Genomic DNA, 22,533 nt, shown 5'->3' with positions numbered 1-22,533 from the left:
CTCTCCTCGTCCATTTTCATTTAAGGGGAACTGTCCCTGCTTGCCACGTTGATTCATGTCAGGACTCAGGCTTAGTCAGGGGATGGGAAATGGGGCAGGAGAGCTCTGCACGTTTTCCCTTAATGGTCTTGGAGAGCAGCACCCGTGACATCTTAACTAAACTCTCACGTCAGTTAACCTACTCCATCATCTCGAACGCAGACTGTTCGCTGCTTACTCATGGCCTCCACTGTTAATGCGTGAGGAAACTTGTCGAGATTAAAAATGGTCATGCTCTTGACTGGAAAAACAGAGCTGAAAATATGAGCACTGTCGGGCCTGGCTGATTAACAGAAGGTGAAGGAGGAGACCCACAGCAGCTTAACAAAATTTTGCAAATTAGCATGCAAACAAACAACTACCATAAATCCTCAAGGCCACTACCTTGCAGGATGTAGTTTGTTCATTTAATTGGACAAGTACCAGTTAGTTTAAGTAATTTATGACAATACTTCATGGCTTATTAGTAAATTAGCTGCAGTGCATGGTTTCTGAATTCGGTGGTGTTTCCAGACTCTGAAATATCTCCACGTGCTCTGGGAAAGATGAACCAGGTTTGCTAGGAGAACTCATGAGGGCCCTTTTCTACGGCTTTGCCCAGGAGAGCAAGCATGGCAACATGTCAGCAGTTCCCTGCCTCTAGTGTCTTACAATAACTGTGGATTGTCATGAGGCCTAAAGGTAGGGCTGGGCGGATAGATCAAGTCCTCGTGCTTTTAACTATCTGAATGGTTTCTTTAGCGATGCTGTCACATTTGATTCCCAACAGCCCTGTCAGGAGGAGGGTAAGATGATGATTCTTTCTGGGCCTCAGATTTTATCAATTAGTTTCCCATTGATTTTATTTATTAGGCTTTAGATGAAACTAAGTCTTCCTTGAAAATGGTCATTATTTTCAACAGGAATGGACATCACATTAATTTTATTTCTGTTATAAACATTGTTCTTCTTGAGGGGTGAACAGGTTGATTAAAAAAATATTGAGTCCTAGCCAGATAGCTTGGTTGATTAGATGGAGTGCAGAGGTTGCTGGCTCAATCCCTGGTCAGGGCACATAGGGGAACAAATCCATATTCTTCTCTTTGTCTTTCTCCCTCCCGGTCCTGCTAAAATCAATAAATTAAAAAAATGTAAAAATATATATAACAATATATTTACATACAAAAGAAAAAAGATAAGAAAACCAATTTAAAAATAATGATAATGACCAAACCTGTGAGTTGGTTAAAAATAACACTACTCACAAAAATTAGGGGATATTCATTTTGAAATATAAAGCTGTAGTTTTCTGATTAGAAATGAAAAAAAAAAAAGAACTAGATCTTTTCAGAGGGATTGATGTAGCTTCTGGCAGTTGTTACCTATATAATATTAACAATTTTATTAGCAAGATGCTGTTTTCAGGCCAGGAAAAATGGGTCATAGACATGATTCAAATCTTGATAGGTCTGTGAATATTACTGAATTTTAGTTGATCCAAAGGTTATTGTCTCATGTATGCCAGTATCAGTTATTCTAAATAACGTACTAGCAGCGTGGATGTAATTTCCTGTTGTATTTTCTCCTGACATGATAAAATGAGAAAACAAAAACTGACAAGATGATAGAAGCTTCCCATGTATGATTTCACAGGTGTTCTGGTCAGGCAAATGAAGAATAGCAATTCTTTCTTAAAATGAATTTATATTTTGAAAAGATTCATTGTGTTGGTTCCAGCTATGTGAAGAAAATTTGTAGTAAATATTAATGATCAAACTTACTCCTTAACATAGAATAAATCATGGAAAGTTTTCAAACCTCAAAGGAACTAAAATACATCAATATGTATAAAATGTCTTATAGCATGCATCTGTGTGTACATATAAAGAAAAAAGGATTTTCATATATAAAATTTTTAAATGTTTATGTTTATTTAAAAGTTTATGTCAAACTAACACAAATGTATTTTCTATAAATATTTTATTTATTTATTTATTTTTAAGACTTTATTTTACAGAGGAGAGAGAGAGAGAGAGAGAGAGAGAGAGAGAGAGAGAGAAGGGGGGAGGAGCAGGAAGCATCAATTTCCATATGTTCCTTGACCGGGCAAGCCCAGGGTTTTGAACCGGCAACCTCAGAGCTCTGGGTTGACGCCTCATTTTTAGGTTCACAGAAAAATAGAGGTCAAAATACAGAGATTTACCCTTCCCCACATGTGCATAGCCCCTCCAGTTATCAACATCCCCAGTGAGAGTGGTGCATTTGGTATATCTGATGAACCCACAGTAACAGATCATTATTACTCACAGTCCATCATTTACCTTCAGGTTCACTCCTGGTGTTGTACATTCTGTGGATTTGGACACACGTATGATGACATGGATCCATCATTATGGTATCAGACAGAGTATTTTCAGTGCCCCCACCAACCCCTGGGAATCTCTTATCTTCTTACTATCTACATAGTTATGTCTTTTTTGTAAATTTATGTAGTTGGAACTCATACAGCATATAACCCTTTAGATATTGGTTTCTTTCACTTAGTAATATGTATTTAAGGTTCCTCCATGTCTTTTCATGATTTGGTGGCTCATTTATGTTTAGCATTGAGTAATATTCTATTGTCTTAATATACTACAGTTTACCCATTCACCTACTGAAGGATATCTTGGTTGCTTCCAAATTTTGACAAGCAAAACTGCTATAAATAATCTAAGCTACAATAATTATCTATGTGTAGGTTTTTATTTTTATTTGTTTGTGACAGAGAGAGAGAAAGAGACAGAAAGAGGGATAGATAGGGACAGACAGACAGGAAGGGAGAGAGATGAGAAGCGTCAATTCTTGGTGTGGTTCCTTAGTTGGACACTGTGCCTTGACCAGGGGCCTACAGCAGACTGAATGATCCCATGCTCAAGCCAGCAACCCTGCACTCAAGCTAGATAAGCTTGCACTCAACCTGGTGACCTTGGGGTTTTGAACCTGGGTCCTCTGAGTCCCAGTCCGATATTCTATCCACTGTGCCACTGCCTGGTCAGGTTCTATTTGTAGGTTTTTAGGTGGACATGTTTTCAACTCCTTTTGGTAAATACCAAGGAGCAAATGTATTTTAACACCAGCTTTAATTGTTAATTTGGTCTTCAAGCATACAGTGACCTCCGTCCATATATTTGGAGTAAACCTATTATAAACAAAATTAGGACTAGCTTACACTTATTTCATTACTTGAAATATTCTAGTTTGTTTAGAATTGAGAATCAATCATTTATATATTAAAGTTTAACTTATAATTACATATTTATGGTTTTACATATAATTGGTAGAGATTAATTCTAATATTTTTAAGAAAATAACCCTGAAATTATACGTGAAATAATTTCTTGCCCCTTCATTGTAGTTATCTTGAGAAGCCACATTCATCTTCCAGTTACTCAGCCCTTTGAGAAAATGCCTCTCATGGGATGAAGATCAGGATAACGTTTTAGAATGTTACCAACTTTGTGAGCAAATTACCTTTAATACTGATCATCTTACCTGCTTTCTGAGTTCAGAGGGCACCATCTAGCTTTATCACATTGTTCACCTTAGTTGGTAGACTTGGCCTGAATAATTTTGATTGTTTCTACAAAATGATATATACCATCAGGAAACCGGAAGGTTCCATGTACCATAGCCAATGGTGTCAGATATCCTGAAGAGGTTTCTAAAATACTTTAAATCCTGATAGCATCTTGGCAATGATTGTTGTTGCTTCCTAAATGGGGTTCTGTGAGTGTGCTAATTCTGATGTTTCTATTAACTTTTGTACACACATAAATATTAAAAAAAAATTTTTTTTTGTATTTTTCTGAAATGAGAAGCAGGGAGGCAGAAAGGCAGACTCCTGCATGTGCCTGACCAGAATCCACCCAGCATGCCCACCAGGGGGCGATGCTCTGCCCATCTGGGGCATTGCTTCATTGCAACAGGAGCCATTCTAGCACCTGAGGCAGAGGCCATGGAGCCATCCTCAGCGCCTGAGCCAACTTTGCTCCAGTGGAGCCTTGGCTGTGGGAATGGGAGAGAGAGAGGAGAGGGGGAAGGGTGGAGAAGTAGATGGGCGCTTCTCCTGTGTGCCCTGGCTGGGAATCGAACCTGGGACTTCCACACGCCGGACTGACGCTCTACAGCTGAGCCAACCAAACAGGGCCACGCACACGTATATTTTTAAACATATAACTGTGTCTTTTTCTTTGCAACTCTTACTTTCTGCCTGACTATTGCCCACAGCAAAGTAGCCTAGGCCCCAAAGCCAAAACCTGTATGTCTGAGTGTTCACCTGTCAGTTAATTACGTAAAAATTTGCTGAGTTTATTTACCTTGGAACTTACTATGATCAGGGTTGTGAGAAACATATACCAGAGGCATCATCCTAGCACTCAAGGAATTTGCAGTGTAATTGGGAAGATGTCTAAAGACCAAAACGATTACTGTTTTTTGTTTTGTTTTATTAAAGAAACAAATACATTTATTCAGTAACTACCTTTTTTTTTTTGATCACTTCTTGTCATCCCACTGGTGAGAGGAGAGTCCTGTCCTAGAGTGATGGTTATAGCTAAACATAGAATACCCAACACTGGACAGATGAGGTTGACAACAGCTTATTAGTCACATATATCACAGCCTGGGGGAGGAGAACACTGGGAGGTCTGCAGAGCCACGTGGCGTTTGCACTTGAGAAGAGAATGAATGGCAGAGGCTGTGGGAGGCAGGCTTTGTAATAATAATAGGGTGAGGTGACCCTTGGTTGCCACTGGAGGAAATGATTGACTTGTTTGAATAATTCCATGGGATGGAAGGGAACTGAAACCCATTACTCAAGGATAAACAGGCACTGTGACAGGTCCCATGATAAGGAGGGTTGTTGGTTAGGGGACCTTACTCATGGAGGCACAACGGGAAGGGGAACTTTCCATTCTCTTGAGGGTCTCCTGGTTTTCCTTGCTGTCAAGGCCCACATAATGTTGGGCCTTCATTTTAAGCCTAACATGACACTACTGTGTAGAAGACTTTAAATTAAATGCTGTAGAAAACTTAAGCATTTGTTATAAATAACACCTGCCCTTAGGAAATATGCAGTCAAGTAGATTTGTAAGTCTAATAAATGTAAAAATATGTGCCAGTATTAATGTAGTAAAAACACTGTCGAAGACCCACAGAACTTAAAAGAGCAGAGATCCTCTCTACTTGCAGGAATCTAGGGAGGCCTGGTGGGAAGAAGTATAAAATTTTAACTAGATCTTAAGGAATGGATATGATGTCAGTAGGTGAAGAGAAAAGTTAGAGCGTGAAGCACCTGGCAAGAGCAAAGGTATAGAGACAGGAAAGCAAAGGGCCTTTTCCAAAATGCTAAGTAGTCTAGTTGGAGCTTAGACCACATAGACTGAAATAGCTAGAAGGGAAAAAAAAGGAGGGAGGATTGTCAGGTTGTGAAAGGATTTTAATGAATTTTTGCATTGATTTTAGGCAACGAGGAGCCTAAGAGGGCTCTGTGCTGGGCCCTAGAATACTTAGAGCTGCTTGTGTTTAATCTGTTGGATTTGTATGTGCTGGTTGGACTGGAAGGAAAGGCTACAGTTGAGGCACTTTAGGAAGCTGTGACAGTAGTCCACGTCAGTAATAGGTCTTGAATCAGGATGACGGCAGAAACAAAAATAGTAAGAAAGTGACAGATATAAACAAGAGGAAGACAGAAATAATTCTAGTTGAAGAGGGAGAGATAAAAACACTAATGTTTTGAGTCTGGGCAACTGGATCGAACTATTTACTGTGAGATACAGCACACTGATGATATGGGGCAGCATTTGGAAATTCATTTGCTGGAGAGCCTCATATTTATCAGAAGCTTTGTACCTCCCAAGGACTGGAGAAATGGAGAATAGTCTGAAGAAAGTGTTTTTCCCTCCTCAGTGGTTTAGTTGTTACATAATGAGCTATGACATCTCGTTGTTTTACATATGACTTCTATTCACCCCAAATTGACTTCACTGAAGTCCCAAGGAAACGGCAGTCCTCCAGCACGGAAGGTGGCTCTGCCTGAAACGGGGCTACCGCTCCTGGAGAGTTGGCCAAATCCCTCTTGTTAACAGACACCATCCCAGGACGTGCTTAAAATCTTAAGCGACCAATTCCAGTGTTTATTGAGGGTTGACTGCAGGCACGATGAGAAAATACATGGCACAAGATGGAGTCCATGCCTCCAAGAGCTTGTTACAGCATCACTGTCTCATTGTTCAGATCCTCCCTGGTCTCAATCCTCTTTCTCATTTCTCATTTTCCCAAGAACCCACAAGGTCAGTGCTGCCAGCAGCTAGACAGGTATCGGTTTCACTGAGACTGTTTTCTTACTTAGAACGCTTCACATCTTCACCCATTTCATCATGCCCCACCCACATGCTTGAGATGAAGAAAGGTGTCCTGGGACTATTCAGTACAAGAGTTCTGAGTTGGTAGAAATGTTCAATACATTTTCTTTTAAATGAAGGTTCTATGTCTCTGAGAATAAACAAAAGAGGTAGAAAACTATAGTCCATATATTAGAATGATAGACTCAGATGCAGCAAAAACACAATTTTCAAATATCTGATGATCCACCATTTAGAAGAAGAATTAGACCTATTTGTATTGGCTCCAGTGGAATGATTTAAAACAAAGGATTCTGAACTGCACACAAATTTTCTTTTAATACATCACCCTTCCAGAGCATTGACTCAAACTTGGTGTGTTCTCTGTGGAAATATTTGAGCATAACCTAATCTGCTTTTATAAAGAAATAGTGAAGGAAATTCAAGGAGCTAGTATTAGGTGGATTGGACTAGACCAGGGGTCAGGAACCTATGGCTCATGAGCCAGATGTGGCTCTTTTGATGGCTGCATCTGGCTTGCAGACAAATCTTTAATAAAAAAATAATAATGTTAAAAATGTAAAACATTCTCAGGTATTACAATCCATTCATTTCCTACCGCTCATGTTCATGGTTGCGGGTGGCTGGAGCCAATTACAGCTGTCCTCTGGGACAACATCAAATTTTTATTGGATGACGCGTGATGTACACGGGTCTTTGTATGGCTCTCATGGAATTATATTTCAAAATATGTGGCATTCATGGCTCTCTCAGCCAAAAAGTTTTCCAACCCCTGGACTAGACCTTTAATGTCTTTCTTAGGCCTAAGAATCTTTGGATATTAGGCACAAAGAGTTGGTAGATAATTGTGAAATTTATGTTATTAGGCCAAAGGGTCATGTTGTATCTTGGCATGCTTGTGACATTTTACCTGTACCTTTGTTTTGTCTACTTTGAGGTCTACATATTATGCATATGTCTTGTCTTCTTGGTTAAATGCTCTGGATCCAGAATCCATGTCTGAGTCCTCCTTTTAAACCTAAAGTGTCTGGTACAAAAATTTGTTCATGAAGGCCCTTAAAATAGTCATGAAGTATTTAAATAAATATACAAATATATAAAGTCATATGCAATATGAGTCCCTGACACCCCCCACCCAACCTGGTACTACACACACACACACACACACACACACACACACACACACACACACACACACACACACCCTATATTGGTTAATAGCAGCATCCATTATCCATGGCCAGCTCCTGCTGGTGTCTGGTCCCTAGTAGGTATTAAGTAACTATTTGTTGAATGGATGATTTGGCTAGTTATAGGTAGTGAATATCCTTACTCTTTGTCAACTGATTAGGTTCCTGGGAAGGACTTTACACTGACTTCCTTACTGAAAGTACTTTTTCTTGGTGTTTTTTCTTCTGTTATTCCTGTGTATCTCCAACAGCCAATGGGTATCTTTTCTATCCTTGAAGAGGAATGTATGTTGCCTCAGGCTACAGATGTGACTTTGAAAGCCAAACTTTTTGACAACCATTTTGGAAAGTCAGTTCATTTCCAGAAGCCCACGCCTGATAAGAAGAAGAAATATGAAGCTCACTTTGAACTTGTCCATTACGCAGGAGTGGTAAGTTACCTCTAGACCTTCAGCCCTGACTGTTTCAAATGCACTCAGCCAAAGTCCTTAGCTAATATATAAGTAAAGTTTAGATTAAAGGAAGAGATGAACAAAATAAATCTCAGTCCCCAAAAATAAGTTGATGTGGCCTTTTAGCACTTAGGAAACAAATTACCTATATTATATCAAATTTTTATGTGCACAGAGGTCAAAATCTCAAAATAGACTCTGTCACCCCAACTCAAAGTAAGACAACTTCAGAGAGTCATAGAGACTAACAAAGTCATGGTTTTTTTTATTATTTGTCCTTCCTTTTAACTTAACATTGTATGAATGAGGAATTTCAATTGATCTTTTTATTGAAGAGTCTAAAAAGTTCTTTCATAAAGAAATAGTTACTATGAAGTAATGGTCTCCAACCTATGGCCAACAAAGGTTTCTAATGACCCTCACCACCTCTTCTCATTCCTCCACTCTGTGTGGCTGTTCCTTTTCTCCCTGCTTTTATATTTCTGGTGATTCTAGATGGAACAGAAAGATAACTGATAAAGGATAAAATCATATTTTAACCTAAAAATGACAAGCCAACTGTACGGACATGCCTGTAATTCTCTTCTTTGTTATCTTTGAAGATTAATTATAATAATATTTACAGCAAAATATCCTTATAATTGCCAATATTTTTTTGAATGGTTACTGTGTGTTGGAGACATTTGGGTTATTTCATTATAATTGCCTATGAAAAAGTGCTGATGTGAAGTTTCGACTGGAAATACTATCTATATTTCTTCCTCCCTCTTTCTTTCTTTTCCCCCTTCTTCTCTTCCTTTCTTCTGCAACACAAATGGTAATGCCTATGAATCTCTTTGGTTAGCACAGTAAACTTCTGGGAGTATTTTTTTAGTACTGTTACATCAAACTAATTTAAAGTTAAAAGGAACCACACAATTTGTGATTTTTAAAAACAGAACGCACGGTTTGCTATGTTAATTTATGTATTCTCCTCTTTTTGTCACCTGAACTCAGAGGTGGATTTAACTAAGGACAGGCACACGCCCTGGGCCCAACTTTCTGAAGGGTCCCACAAAACCCCAACTTTACACTTTTTTTTCTAATGTAAAGGGCCCAATATTTTCTTCTACACCTGGGGCCTCAACCAACCTTAATCCGCCTCTGCCTGAACTTCCTGTCTTTCTAAAGGTGCCTTATAACATCAGTGGCTGGCTTGAAAAAAACAAAGACCTTCTTAATGAAACAGTGGTGGCTATATTTCAGAAGTCATCCAATCGACTCCTGGCAAATCTTTTTGAAAATTATTTCAGTCCTGACAGTGGTGAGTCAAACAATCTTCCGTAATTTTTCAGCCTCAGAATGGAACCCATGGCTGCCTCAGTGTTTACCAGAACCCTTGCTTCTTTCCTGTGAAATCCCTGTCTGCTCCCTGTGCTCTGAACTGTCCCCTCTTATTAGCCTTTCTGTCCCCAGGCTGCTGGTTCTGTAAGGAAATGGCGCTCAGAGATAGATATATGGCAGGGAGCCTACGCTAGCCTGCTTTTATCTTCTGCTCAATCCAGCTGTAAAGAGAGAAGAGCAATAAGTGGTTTTGGAAAAATAACAAGTCCCTTTAATAGATATTCCCCAAATATCTTGGAATTCTCCGTCACAGTGCTTTTATATCAATATTATAATAACTTGGGGCTATTCTAAGCTTGATGATGACAGGAATTATTTCTGATTTGTTCAATGATAGCCTCAAGCATGTAGCAAGTTTCTGTTTAGCAGGTACCCCATAAATATTTATTGATCAACTAGTAATTAATCTTGTTTAGTAGTTTGCAGTTTACAAAGCAGTTTCAGATATATTATCTCACTCAGCCCTTCCCATGACCCTTTCGGATACACATAAAGGAAAATCTTTTCCCATCTTACAAGAAAAAGTACAGAAGAGTTGAGTAGCGTCCCCAGTTTCAGAAATCTACTGAGTGGATAAGCCACGGTAGGAAGGACTTCTGTTTCCTAGTCTGGTGCCTGTTCCACTGTCACTGTCTCCCAGAAACAAACAAACAAACAAGCAAACAAACAAACAAACAAACCAGAGAGATGAACAGGATAGATGTATTCAGGATCCAATTCAGACTTCTGCACCGTGAAACCAAGGCTTTGAAGATACCGAACTTCCGTTGCTAAAATTGGCACCACAAATGAAGTAATGCTAGGCTAGCTACAGAAGTAAACTCTTACAGTTCATAGCAAAAGTCACAAATTGGCAGCCTTTGAACAGAAGAGCCTGGCCTTCAAACATGGTTGTGTTTGATCCACACAGGATAAAAAAATAATCAGATTTCACATACACATTTAGTCTCAGGTACCTCTGTGGCAATGGGACAGAACACTAACTGTTCTTTGAGTGGAGTGTATACTCTTATCTCCTAACATTCTCTTCTTCCTATTATCTTAACACCCAGCTTCAAGTTAACTCCTGGCCCCTGATGGCTGATTTGGAACTCCTGACTAACATGGTCAGGGAATGAAGAAAGAATTTAGCTCTTCCTGGCTTCATTAGCACATGACAACATAATTCAGGAGCATGCCTGAAATCCTGTTGGCCTGTCTCAAGAGGAAGTTGAGAAATGGAAGCTATTATGTTTGGATCCTGATCATCTTCAGGCAGTGCATTTGCTTGATTCTAATAGCTTCTAAAGTGGCTCTGAGAAGTCTGTTAGATAGTGGTCACATCACTTATGGCTCCCAGATGTGTCATTCTCTGATCATAAAAAATCAGAGAGTGGTTTAAGCCGAGAATTAGAGAGGAAATCATCTTCTAACTCTTCAGGGTGTGTGCTATGTTCTTTGGAAATCGAAGAAAATTGTTCAGAATATCCTTTTTTTGGTAATTCTTAAAGCACTCCTGAAAATACTTGCCTCCAAGTTTCTGACTCATCCAAATATCAAGTTACCCATAATAGCCACAATTTTGGGGGGTGGCTAAGTATTTTAAACCATATATATATATATATATATATATATATATATATATATATATATTAATTAATGGAAGGTAGTACATTCCCTCTTCATGTGTGGAGAAACTGAAATACAAAGAAGTCAAGTGGTTCCCTTTGAGGGCCTGGGGCATGTCAGTAGGACATTTGTGATTAAGCCTTATGACATATGTCTCGGCACAGTGCTAGTCAGGCAGAGAGAATATTTTATTAGGTTTCCATATTGATGGCTGGCCCATCCTTCCCAGGTTGCCTATGGATTTTGTTGTTGTTTTTACCTCTTTGTGAGTTACTACACAGATGTTTGTATAAAATAAATCGGCTTAGCATAAATTCTTTTGCTTCAAGAAAATGGAAAGAGATTGTTTTTTATAAATTATAAAGATAATGTGTGAGTGTTGCCAAAAATGCAGACAATATAGAAAAACTAAACAGAGGAACATAAAAATTACCTATTGTCAGTCAAATAAGTTTGTAAATATGATATATATGTTTGCTCGCTTATAGTTTGCATTGGGTGTGGGAGACAGGCTGTAAGCAAAGTCATTATATCCTAAGGCTTAGTTTTAAGACTAAGCCTATCCTGCCCTTTTAATACTAGGATCTTCTCAAAAAGCTTTTCTCCACACCCTTGAGTGTTGCATGATGTGCGGTGGTGCAGTTTTATGAGGAATCCCATTTATGCCTCAGATAAGTGGCTTTGTATCAGAGACTTTTTTATTTGTATATTGGCTTAAAGGCTTTAATTTTCTACACTATAAAATGAGACAGACCAGGGGCTTTCTCTCTCGGTTCCTGAAATTAACATTGCAAGGAGAAGCAGCCAAGATAGCGGAGTGCTGAAGGAGAAGCCAGGTTGTGCAGAGTTTGTGCAGAGAGAAGGAGATAGGGAACAGAGGTGAATAAGGCTGGTGAGGTAGAAACCTTTGATTCTAGGAAACTTGGATAAGTCAGTGGCTTTTGGAGCCCTGAATGGAAAGGGAAGTATTTTCCCACTGTGTGTATTTCTTGCCTGCCAGGTGCAAACTAGGATTAAAGGTGATGACCCACCAGTTCTTGGCTCTGTTGTTTCATTACCTTCTGTCTGAATCAGATGCGAACCTGCATGGGCCAGGCGGCTGTGATGGTGGCCACGGCTACTGGCTTTACACCTATAATCTCACATAGGGAGATAATGACCACTAACATTTTGATATCTACTCCTCCCAATATTTTGGTGTATGTAATCATCCATCCATTATAACTACACTTAAAAACCTATATATACATTCAAGATTATAATATAAAACTATTTTGGAACATACTTTTCTCTTATGACAATCCTAGTGATCTCTCCATGGCAGTTATGTGAATCTACACCATCATTTTAACAAGTGAAAGCATTTCATTTTATGTTTATTTTTTCATAGTTTAACTAACCAACTTCCTATTGATGAACATTTGTTGATAATTTTATTTTTTGCTTAATTTTTTTGTAATGACTACACAATGCTACAATGAGTATTTTTATACAGTAGCCTGATTATTCCTTAAGGAAAAGCACCAGAAATAACCTTTTTGTGTGGAGACATAAGCATTTTTAAAGCTTTTGTAGGTATTGCCATATTGCTTCTAGAACTTTGGCGAACATAAGCTTTCATCAGCAGGGTATGGTAATTGTGACAAAAAAGAGCTTTTTAAATGTTTCTTTCTTTTTTCTCCTTCTTATTTTAGCTCTACAGTTTGAGGAGAACAAACCCAAGAAAGGAGCTTCATTCCAAACAGTTGCATCTCTGCATAAAGTAATTTTTAATTGCATCTATTCATATATTAAATGCCTTACAATCTGTATGTGTTATTACTTATTTGAAATTTTACATCTTTAAATAAGAATAAAGTATCTGAAACTAGCCAAGTTGGAAAAGTTGAAGTTTATCTTGATGTTATGGGTTTTAGTGGACATTGTTGGCTTTAATGAAAATACTGCTTCATAATACAGTGGTACCTTGAGATATGAACAGACCAACATACAAATTTTTTTAAGATACGAGCTGCAACTCGGTCCATATTTTTGTTTGAGATCCAGGCGAAATTCCAAGATACAAATCATGATTCCAGAAGCTGCCGCTAGTTGGCGCATTGGCGCACGGGTCCAGTACCGGCAGTTTGATATACGAGTTGACTGACTTACGAGCTCGGGTACAGAACGAATTAAATTTGTATCTCAAGGTACCACTTGTAATTTGTAGTTGCCAGAACTGCTCTTGGCCAAATGAGAAGCTAAACTGACTCTCTACTCTCATCTCCAGACTCTGGCCCCTCCCCTGCCTCAAGGTGGGACTAACTGTGATGTAATTAGTGCATTTATGCTCAGAGCTCCAGCAGGGATCAGCCTCCCTAAGCAGAGTCTATACAATCACTTTTTCTCCCCTTATCCTCCCCCCCACCCTGCTTTCTCACTTTCCAAATAAGTCTCTTGAACCAGAATCCCATCTCATTTCTGCTTCCAGAGAATCTGACCTAAGATAAATATTTTCCAGACAGAAAAGTTTAGAAACTATTTTTTCTTCAAGGCATTTTATTACCCAGCCACAAATTATTGCTGACAAACTCAAAACAGGTAGATATGATTCATAATAGAACTGTATCAGTTGAAGAACTACTTGGCATAGGAAAGAAATCATGTGTGTTTGGTAAGCAGAGAAGAATCTTGAATTCACTGTTTTATTGTTGGTATGCATCTTGGCTTTAAGTTAAATTGATAGACTTGAAGACACTTGTGAGGTGGATTAATGTTTTTAGTGATTTGCAAAGTGATTTTGTGTTTGTCATGGTCTCTATTTTAGGAGAACCTAAATAAATTGATGACTAATCTCAAATCAACAGCACCGCATTTTGTGAGATGCATAAATCCCAATGTAAACAAAATGCCAGGTAAGAACTGGATTCCTTTGTAATCCACACTAAGGCATACATTTGATTTAAGCCATATTGATTGTCTCTTTAAGAAATATTTATATAAAGTCCCCTTTATGTAAGGGTGGATTTTCAGATGGAAAATGAAAGTAAGTGAAAAGTGAGGTCCTTAGCACCTTCACCAGATTGCCTTTGAATTGAGACTCAGGTGGACATACAGAAGGGTTTCACAGAGCAGGCCCAATTGGGTAACATTAGAATGCTTGATATGACCATTTAAATTCCTCCTTAAATTTCATGCTAAAAAGTGGATAAGCTTCTATGTCATTGTCTACAAAGGCAAAGGATAATAAAAAAAAGATTGAATGATCAATTAGGGGATTAAGATAGATATGCAAGCATAAAGGAGATTGTTTGATTTGGATTATTTAAATTGACCAAATCACAAGGGTAGTTCCTAAATCCATTTCTAATTGTTAAGAACTTCCTCTAGTCTTCCTTCCCAAGACTAATATCTTCCCTCTCACTCACAGTACTTTTCTCTTTGGTTATGTACTTCTGGGCAGTGGTTAACTTGTTTTTGGATTCCTTTTCCCTCAGTCTTATTGAGATACTATTGACATACAGCACATATAAGCTGAAGGTGTACAGCATAATGATTTGATATCTGTGAAATGATTATCACAAGCTTAGTTAACATCATCTCGTATAGATTAAAAGAAAAGAAAAAATGTTTTTTGCTTGTGATGAGAACTCTTAGGATTTACTTTCAACAACTTTCATATAAAACAACAGCAATGTTTACTATTTTCATGATGTCGTACCTGCATCCCTAGTAATATTTACCTTATAACTGGAAGTTAGTGCTTTTTGACCACCTTCTTCCTTCTATCCCCCATTCTAGTAACTATAAATCTGATCTCTCTTTTTCTATGAGTTTGGTTTTTCTTCTTCTTTTTTTTTAAGATTCCACATATAAGTGAGAACAAATGGTATTTGTCTTTCTCTGTCTGACTTATTTCACTTAGCACAATGCCCTCAAGGTTCATGCATGTTGTTGCATATGGCAAGATTTCCTCCTTTTTATGGCAGAATAATATTCCACTGAATATATATATTGTACTACAACCTTTTTTTTTTTTAAGTGAGTGGTGGGGAGACAGAGACAGACTCCTGCATGTGCCCTGACTGGGATCCACCTGGCAAGCCCTGTATCCAGCAATGCTCTGCTTATCTGGGGCTGCTGTTCCATTGTTTGGCAATGGAGCTATTTTAGTGCCTGAAGCTGAGGCCATGGAACCATCCTTTCTGCCCAGGGCCAACTTTGCTTGAACCATTTCTAGCCATGGCTGCAGGAAGGAAACAGAGAGAGAGAGAGAGAGAGAGAAGGAGAGAGGGAGAGAAATAGGGTCGCTTCTTCTGCATGCCCTGACTGGGAATTGAACCTCGGACTTCCAAACGACGCTGATGCTCTACCACTGAGCAAACTGGCCAGGGCTATTGCAACTTTTTTATCCAGTCATCTGTAGATGGATACTTAGGTTGTTCAAATGTCTTGGTGTATTGTAGTGGATACCTTTTGATGAGTAAGATGGTGGTAGAAGGATAATGAGCTGAGGTGGGTGGCGATGAATTATTTTTTTTTGTTTTTAATTGCCAAAACACAGTTTTCACTATATTAACTACATGGATTGCTTTTCTTATATCATGGGTTTAGAGATTCCCAGCCTTCTTTATAGACTTGCAGGCTTCTGTAGAGGTTGGCCAGAGGATGTCAGATTCAAAGTTGTGTATTTTTTTTTTATTTGTTTGTTTTTTTTGTATTTTTCTGAAGCTGGAAACGGGGAGACAGTCAGACAGACTCCCGCATGCGCCCGACCGGGATCCACTCGGCACGCCCACCAGGGGGCGATGCTCTGCCCATCTGGGGCGTCGCTCTGCTGCGACCAGAGCCACTCTAGCGCCTAAGGCAGAGGCCATGGAGCCATCCCCACCACCCGGGCCATCTTTGCTCCAATGGAGCCTTGGCTATGGGAGGGGAAGAGAGAGACAGAGAGGAAGGAGAGGGGGACGGGTGGAGAAGCAGATGGGCGCTTCTCCTGTGTGCCCTGGCTGGGAATCTAACCTGAGACTCCTGCATACCAGGCCAACGCTCTACCACTGAGCCAACTGGCCAGGGCCTCAAAGTTGTGTATTTGACAAGCACTTACATCTTCAGAGCACTAACCACCCATGGAATATGTAGCCAGATGTTGCTGATTCTGATTTCTAAGGTTCTGTAGTATTGATATTTTGCATTTTTATTAACCTCGTGTAATTATGACCCCAATCTTGACAGTCTGTGACCTATTTTTGGCAAGTGTAATGCTAAACAATGATGCTGCAGTTTGAGTTTATAATGCAAACACTTCATGTGCATTCACACTGTATCATTCTGTCTTATTGTTTCTTATCAGCTGGGTTTCTGAGTGCATCTAGGAACACTGCTTCCATCTAGCAAGGAATCTAATTAGCTGCCTCTATTTTGGAGTCATTCTGTTACTTATTAGTGTTGTCTCCCATCTAGCCAGCTCCAGCTCTGATTTCAGTAGGGCTTTTTTTTATAATTTAAGTCATAAGACAAAGTTATAAGAAAAGCTTCATGATCTAATCAAAACATCTCTTCATATGTACTTAAAGGAAATAAGTGCGCCTGACTTGAAGATGCAGCAGGACTTACTTTTGCTGCTTCTTACAGTTCATCTGTTTCTGTCTATGAGTCGGATGAGAGTACAGGAATACGGGTATATGGCTTTTATTTATTTGTTGCTGTGACCCCGCGCATAGACAGTCATCTCCCTCTCCTTTTTCTGATAATACTATAGTAGGGCTTTGTGTTCGGAGGAGTGCTGCTTGGCTTCTTCCAAAAGACTTGCTGAGAGTCAGATACAGTGGCTCCTTGGACGGTGTTTCAAAAACTTCTATCGGAGATTGCAGCCCTGGTGGTGCTTCTTCTGAAGAAAGGGAAGGGGGGTAGGATTGTGTTTATGCTATAGAGATAGAAGAATGCTTATACTATAGAAAAGAACTTAGATGCTGATTATAGTCTGGAATGTGGCCAAGTCCTTCCTAAGGCAAAACCAGTAAACCAAATTTTGTTGTTGTGTCATTTTCCTCTTTCTTTTTATCCCCCTCCTTGTAATCCCTTTGTCCTACTTGGCGATATTAGGTCCCTAGGGAATTCTTATTTCTCTCTCTCTCGCTGTTTTTTGGCTGGCGAATAGATGTGATACCAGCTATTTATATTCTAGCAACACTGCATTCTTTTTCATCTTTGAGGAATATTTGCTTATAAAATCTTGACTAACAGCAAACTGAAGGGCTCGTTCCATGTTAAAGGGATTTCAGGTAAATCCTACTTAGAGGCTCCCACATAATAGGATGGGTACTCTGAGTGCCATTAGGCTGGGAGTGGGCGGGCTATTTATCACCTCTCTTACAGAGAACGCCAAATTCAAACTCTTTGAACCCAACATACGGCGATTAGGACAAAATTGAGGGCAACAATTTTTTTTTTAGACACAGACTCAACTTGACTCCCTTTTCTTCAGGTGTAATGGACCCTTACTTGGTTCTACAGCAGCTGCGCTGTAATGGTGTCTTGGAAGGGATTAGAATATGCCGTGAAGGTTTTCCAAACCGACTGCCGTATGCTGATTTTAAACAAAGGTAAACATACCTCCCAGGAGTCAAGAAGCCCCAGGCAGTCTATTCCATTTACCTCTCGGAGTGTTTCGGCACCCGTTTTATGTTCGGTTGATGTCCTCCAGACTGCAGATCAATGCGTTGTGGTGGTGGTGAGATAGATGATGACGGAGCTCCATTATTATTTCCCCTTAAATCCAACAGCCGTGTAGCTGTAATATCCTTAAATCTCTATTAACGTATAATAGGCCCACATATAGAAGAAATATATACAGGAGAAAGATATGGAGGCTGAATTGAATCTCTGAAATGTTGTATATACTTAATCATAGCTGCCATCCAAGCAGGCTCTGGCTTCACTCGCAAACACGCGGAAGGAAGGGAGCCAGCAGGGCGTAAGGCAGGAGGCAGGAGACACATCCTCTGCTTCCTGTTTCCTGAATTCTAAAAGTGTGAATTATAGATCACGAAGCAAATGTGAGCGAAGTATGGTAGTGTGGACAGAGTACCTGTCTCAGAATTAAAAAGTATGTTTCTAGTTCACCAATTTACCGTTAAGGTGAAGGAATCTTGGGATATATTGTCTCGGCTTATCATTTTTCTTATCTGTACAATACAGACACATACGCCTGCTTCTCTCCTTCCCCTCCCCATCTCTCCTTCCCTCCCTAATTAAGCAGAGAGTCAAATGAAAGTTGTCTCTAAAGTACTACAAAAAGTACAAACTATTATACCAAAGTAAGCTATTTTTGTTTGTAGCTCACTCCTATTGCCAGGAGTTTTATGAAAACAGAAATATTGGTAGAAGCTAGAAGTCTGTATTCCTTTCCAAGTTCCTCATCCAGATTATTCTTTATTAGAATCATATGACCTCATGACTCCAGAACTTATTCTCTACCTATTTTAAATTAGGTACTTCATTCTGAACCCAAAGGCCTTTCCAAAGAACAAGTCTATAAGCAGCAGAAAAGCAGCTGAAGAATTACTTGGCTCCTTAGAAATAGACCATACCCTGTACCGCTTGGGAAGCACCAAGGTAACCAGAGCATGGCAAAAAAATGCATTGGGAGAAGAGTGGGTGGAAAGAATGTATATCTTAAAATACCCATGAAAGTTCAATTATAAGACATTCTATAGCTCTTGTGACCACAAATAATAGGATACAGCACAGTTGAAAGTGGACACTTCTGTGCTATTTGGGAGAGTAAATTCAATGCCTCTGAAACCTCAGTCTTGACTACATTCACATTTTATAATTATTCATCTAAGCAAGTTTTTGCAAAGATATAAAATACTGACTCAACCTCAGTCTGCTAAAAAATATGTACACATATCAGAGTTAGAAAAAAGTGAATCAAATTGCTGTGGTTAACTGCCTGTTAGTATGTAAACTGATTAATCCAGAAGTACTGTTCTAAGGAATTAATTGTAGAAGACTATCTGAGTAATTAAAAATTTTAAGGCCAACCTCACTATCCAAAAAATTAATACAAAGTTAACTTTGTTAAATGTGACTCACTAAATTCTGCTTGAACTTAGATGGTCCACATATTTTGGGAAACTTCTAACTAATAGATTTGGTTTTACCTGATAGTAAACATCATGTCTTTTTCTAATGATATCCATATAAAGACCTAAACAAGGATAATTGGAGGACCTACGTTGAAGATCTCCTAGGAAAAAAACTCTGTAGGACATAATTGTAAAATGTTACTTGAGTCCCACATTTTGAGTACCTGAGAGTCTGGTTCCACTGTTTGTTGTTTCTGATGATTTTCACCTCTGGTGCCTTGCTTCCTTGTGTGTTTAGTTATTTTTGCTGTATACTGCTCATCTATCATGAGGTGAGTGAGCATCCTAATGCACAAAATTTAAGGAGGAGCTAACTCTTAGGGTTATACATATGCTGACTCGTACACTTCTAAAAGTGATAGACAGGCTCCTTAAAATTTGGGCCTTAGGTATTTCACTCACCTAATCTTGGCCATTATTAATGATTCTCAAAAAAAATTTTATGTGAAAGTTTTAATGCCCAGGACAAAAGTGCCTTTCTCTAGAGCAAGGATGAGTAAACTATGGACTAAGGGCCATCTTTCTGGCCTTTATTTTTTTAATATAGCCCACTTGCTACTTACATTTTTAGAGGGTTGTTTAAAAAAAGGAAAAAGGAAGAATATTCTACAGAGACTATAAGTGACCACAAAGCCTAAAAATACTTACTATCTGGCCATTTACAGAAAATGTTTGCAGAATCCTGCCTCTCACTATAAAGAACTGCCTGCCTGGCATATCTTAAAACTTAAATCAAATTCCTTGGGTAACCTACACATTATTAATAGATAAGGAGGAGGATATTCTAAGTTCTTAAGGAACTTAAATAAAATATTTTTTTCAAACTTTATATTTATAAAACCAAACTTTTTTTTTTAAGTGAGAAGAGGGGAGACAGAAAGACAAACTCCCACATGCCCCACAACTGGGATACACTTGGCGAGCCCCCTACTGGGTGATGATCTGCCCATCTAGGGCTGTTGCTTGGCAGCTAAGCTATTTTTAGCGCCCAAAGCAAGAGGCTTCAGGAAGCTATCCTTAGTGCCCCAGCCAACTAGCTGTAACCAATAGAGCCATGGCTGCAGGAGAGAGAGAGAGAGAGAGAGAGAGAGAGAGAGAGAGAGAAAGAGAGAGACAAAGTGAGAGAGAAAAAGGGGGAGGGAGAGGGGTGGAGAAGCAGATGGTCACTTCTCCTGTGTGCCTGTACCAGGAATTGGACCTGAGACATCCACATGCTGGGCAAATGCTCTTCCACTGAGCAAACTGGCCAGGGCAAAAACCAAACTTTCTAAAACATACATTTTAGACATTAAATAAAACATAACAAGAAATAGAACTGATAGATGAATATATCAGTTGCTCATAAGGTAACAGTTGTTTGTAGGGTAATTCAACAGACATTTACTGAATACTCGTTATGAGTGGAACTAACATCTGACATTTCTTTCAGGTGTTTTTAAAAGCTGGTTTTCTGGGCCAACTGGAAGCAATGAAAGATGCAAGACTATCTAAAGTCTTCACATTCTTCCAAGCCAGAGTACGGGGCAAACTGATGCGCATCAGGTTCCAGAAAATTCTGGAAGAGAGGTGTGATATCCCTTTCCTCCTCACTGCTAGAGTAATGGTGTGCCTCAATTGATGTTCTCTTATCTCATTGTCTTGTAATAGGTCAAGGTAAAGAGCTGCCTTCTCTTCTTAGGCTTGGACTTAAAAGTTTTAAAACCATGGAACACCGAAAACAAAAAAGACAAAGGTGGTTTATTGACTAATTCCAACAAGTATAAGCATAATTCAGATATTTCTTATCTTGCTTATAGCCTTCCCTTAGGGAGGATTCCTTATACTCGGAAGAGTCTGGAACTCTGAGAGCGGTGTAACTCACAATTCATAACAGAAACAGACCTGGAGGGGATGTTATGTACCCCTCAGCCATGTCTGTGGGGAAGTTTTCTGTCAACTGGGGAGGTGTTCTGACTACTTTACAACCTCCCATGGGTCAGAAACTGTGCTTCTCGGTGACATGTAATCATAGCTCTCTTACTTTATTTCAGGCAGGTTCATTAGGGACAATTATCATCACATTTGGACAGGAGTATAGATTTTATCTATTCTTTAATGGACTCATGGAAAGCAATCTAGCAAAATCTGTAAATGATGGGACTGTTAGCAAGGGATTCTACGATTGTTGTGTTTACGTATTCTGTAGTCTAAATTTATCTTCTGGAGAGAGGTCCATAGGTCTTGGTATAACATACTTCGTTAATAATCTGTTAATTCCTATTGTTAACCCAAAGAAGAAAAAGATCATTACATGGTGATGTCAGCGATATTAGAACTACATCTCCTAAAGCTCTTCTTAGTCTCAATATGGTATGTAAGTTTATGGAAAATTTGGGATAGGGGATGTGGCTTCTAGAATCAGTTGTATGAACTTGAGTAAGACTCTTAATTTCTTCATAGTTCTGTAATTGCTCACTTTTAAAAAATTAATTATGTAGTTAGCTAGTTAGCAAAGGAAAAGTCCCTTGCATATTTTGCTCTTGATTTAAGCTTTGTAAAGATGTGAAGATACATAGATATGTAGCTAACTTTAAAAGGTGACATGATTTTTCATATTTTTAGTTTTCACATAAATAATACTTTGTATGTATTATCCTGAAATGTGTTGTTTACGTTCAGTACTAGGGTTAAATTTTATTAATGTTGATAACTATAGTGCTAGATTATTGATTTTAACTACTATATTATATTCTGTTACCTAAATAGGACACACTTTATTCATTTTCCATGTCAAGTAAATTGAAGTCACAATTTTTTGCTATTATAAACAGTTCTGCAGTAACACTTTTATTAATGTTTCCCCTGAACATATGCAGTAGGTTCTTGAGGATTCTGTTACTCAAAATGCTGGTGGTCCCTTCTGATAGTCTGTAGGTAGCAGCTGGCTGAGGCCCTCACTTTGAGTGGCATTTCTTCTGGGTATAAATGATTAGGTTTTAGGATTTACACAATTCAACTTCATGAGATATTACCAAAATGCTTTTCAATTTACTCTTCATCAGAAGTGTAGGAAAGTCCCATTGCTCTGTATTCTAACCAACTTGTAGTATTTCAGACTTCAAAAACTTTACCATACTTTGTCATATTTCCAACTCTGGGAAAAGCTTTCATTTTCCAAAGATGATGTTTTATGTAGTGTGTGTGTATGTTTGTAGATGTGGTATATTGTGTGGAGGACATTTCTTCCATCTTATTTTGTGAAGCATTTTTACGAAGAAAATGGTTAAGTTCTTTTCCTGCATCTATTAAAATAATTTTTCCTATTAACCTATAAAGGTATTGAATTATATTAATAGATTAAAAAATG

The 22,533-nt window shown here is 38.7% G+C and overlaps 1 protein-coding gene across 1 annotated transcript in view; it reads left to right on the top strand.

Moving 5' to 3' along the window:
• Window positions 1–22,533, top strand: part of MYH15 (myosin heavy chain 15) — a 171,190-nt gene that overhangs the window by 64,705 nt on the left and 83,952 nt on the right. The window contains exons 15-21 of the mRNA XM_066346779.1: window positions 7,864–8,043; window positions 9,235–9,367; window positions 12,750–12,817; window positions 13,862–13,949; window positions 17,522–17,639; window positions 18,528–18,651; window positions 20,617–20,753. Of these exons, the coding sequence (XP_066202876.1) occupies window positions 7,864–8,043; window positions 9,235–9,367; window positions 12,750–12,817; window positions 13,862–13,949; window positions 17,522–17,639; window positions 18,528–18,651; window positions 20,617–20,753 (848 nt within the window). The remainder of the gene's footprint in view (window positions 1–7,863; window positions 8,044–9,234; window positions 9,368–12,749; window positions 12,818–13,861; window positions 13,950–17,521; window positions 17,640–18,527; window positions 18,652–20,616; window positions 20,754–22,533) is intronic.

This window comes from Saccopteryx leptura, chromosome 8, assembly GCF_036850995.1.
Source record: "Saccopteryx leptura isolate mSacLep1 chromosome 8, mSacLep1_pri_phased_curated, whole genome shotgun sequence".
Lineage (NCBI taxonomy): Eukaryota > Metazoa > Chordata > Mammalia > Chiroptera > Emballonuridae > Saccopteryx > Saccopteryx leptura.
This window is presented reverse-complemented; position numbering and strand designations above follow the sequence as displayed.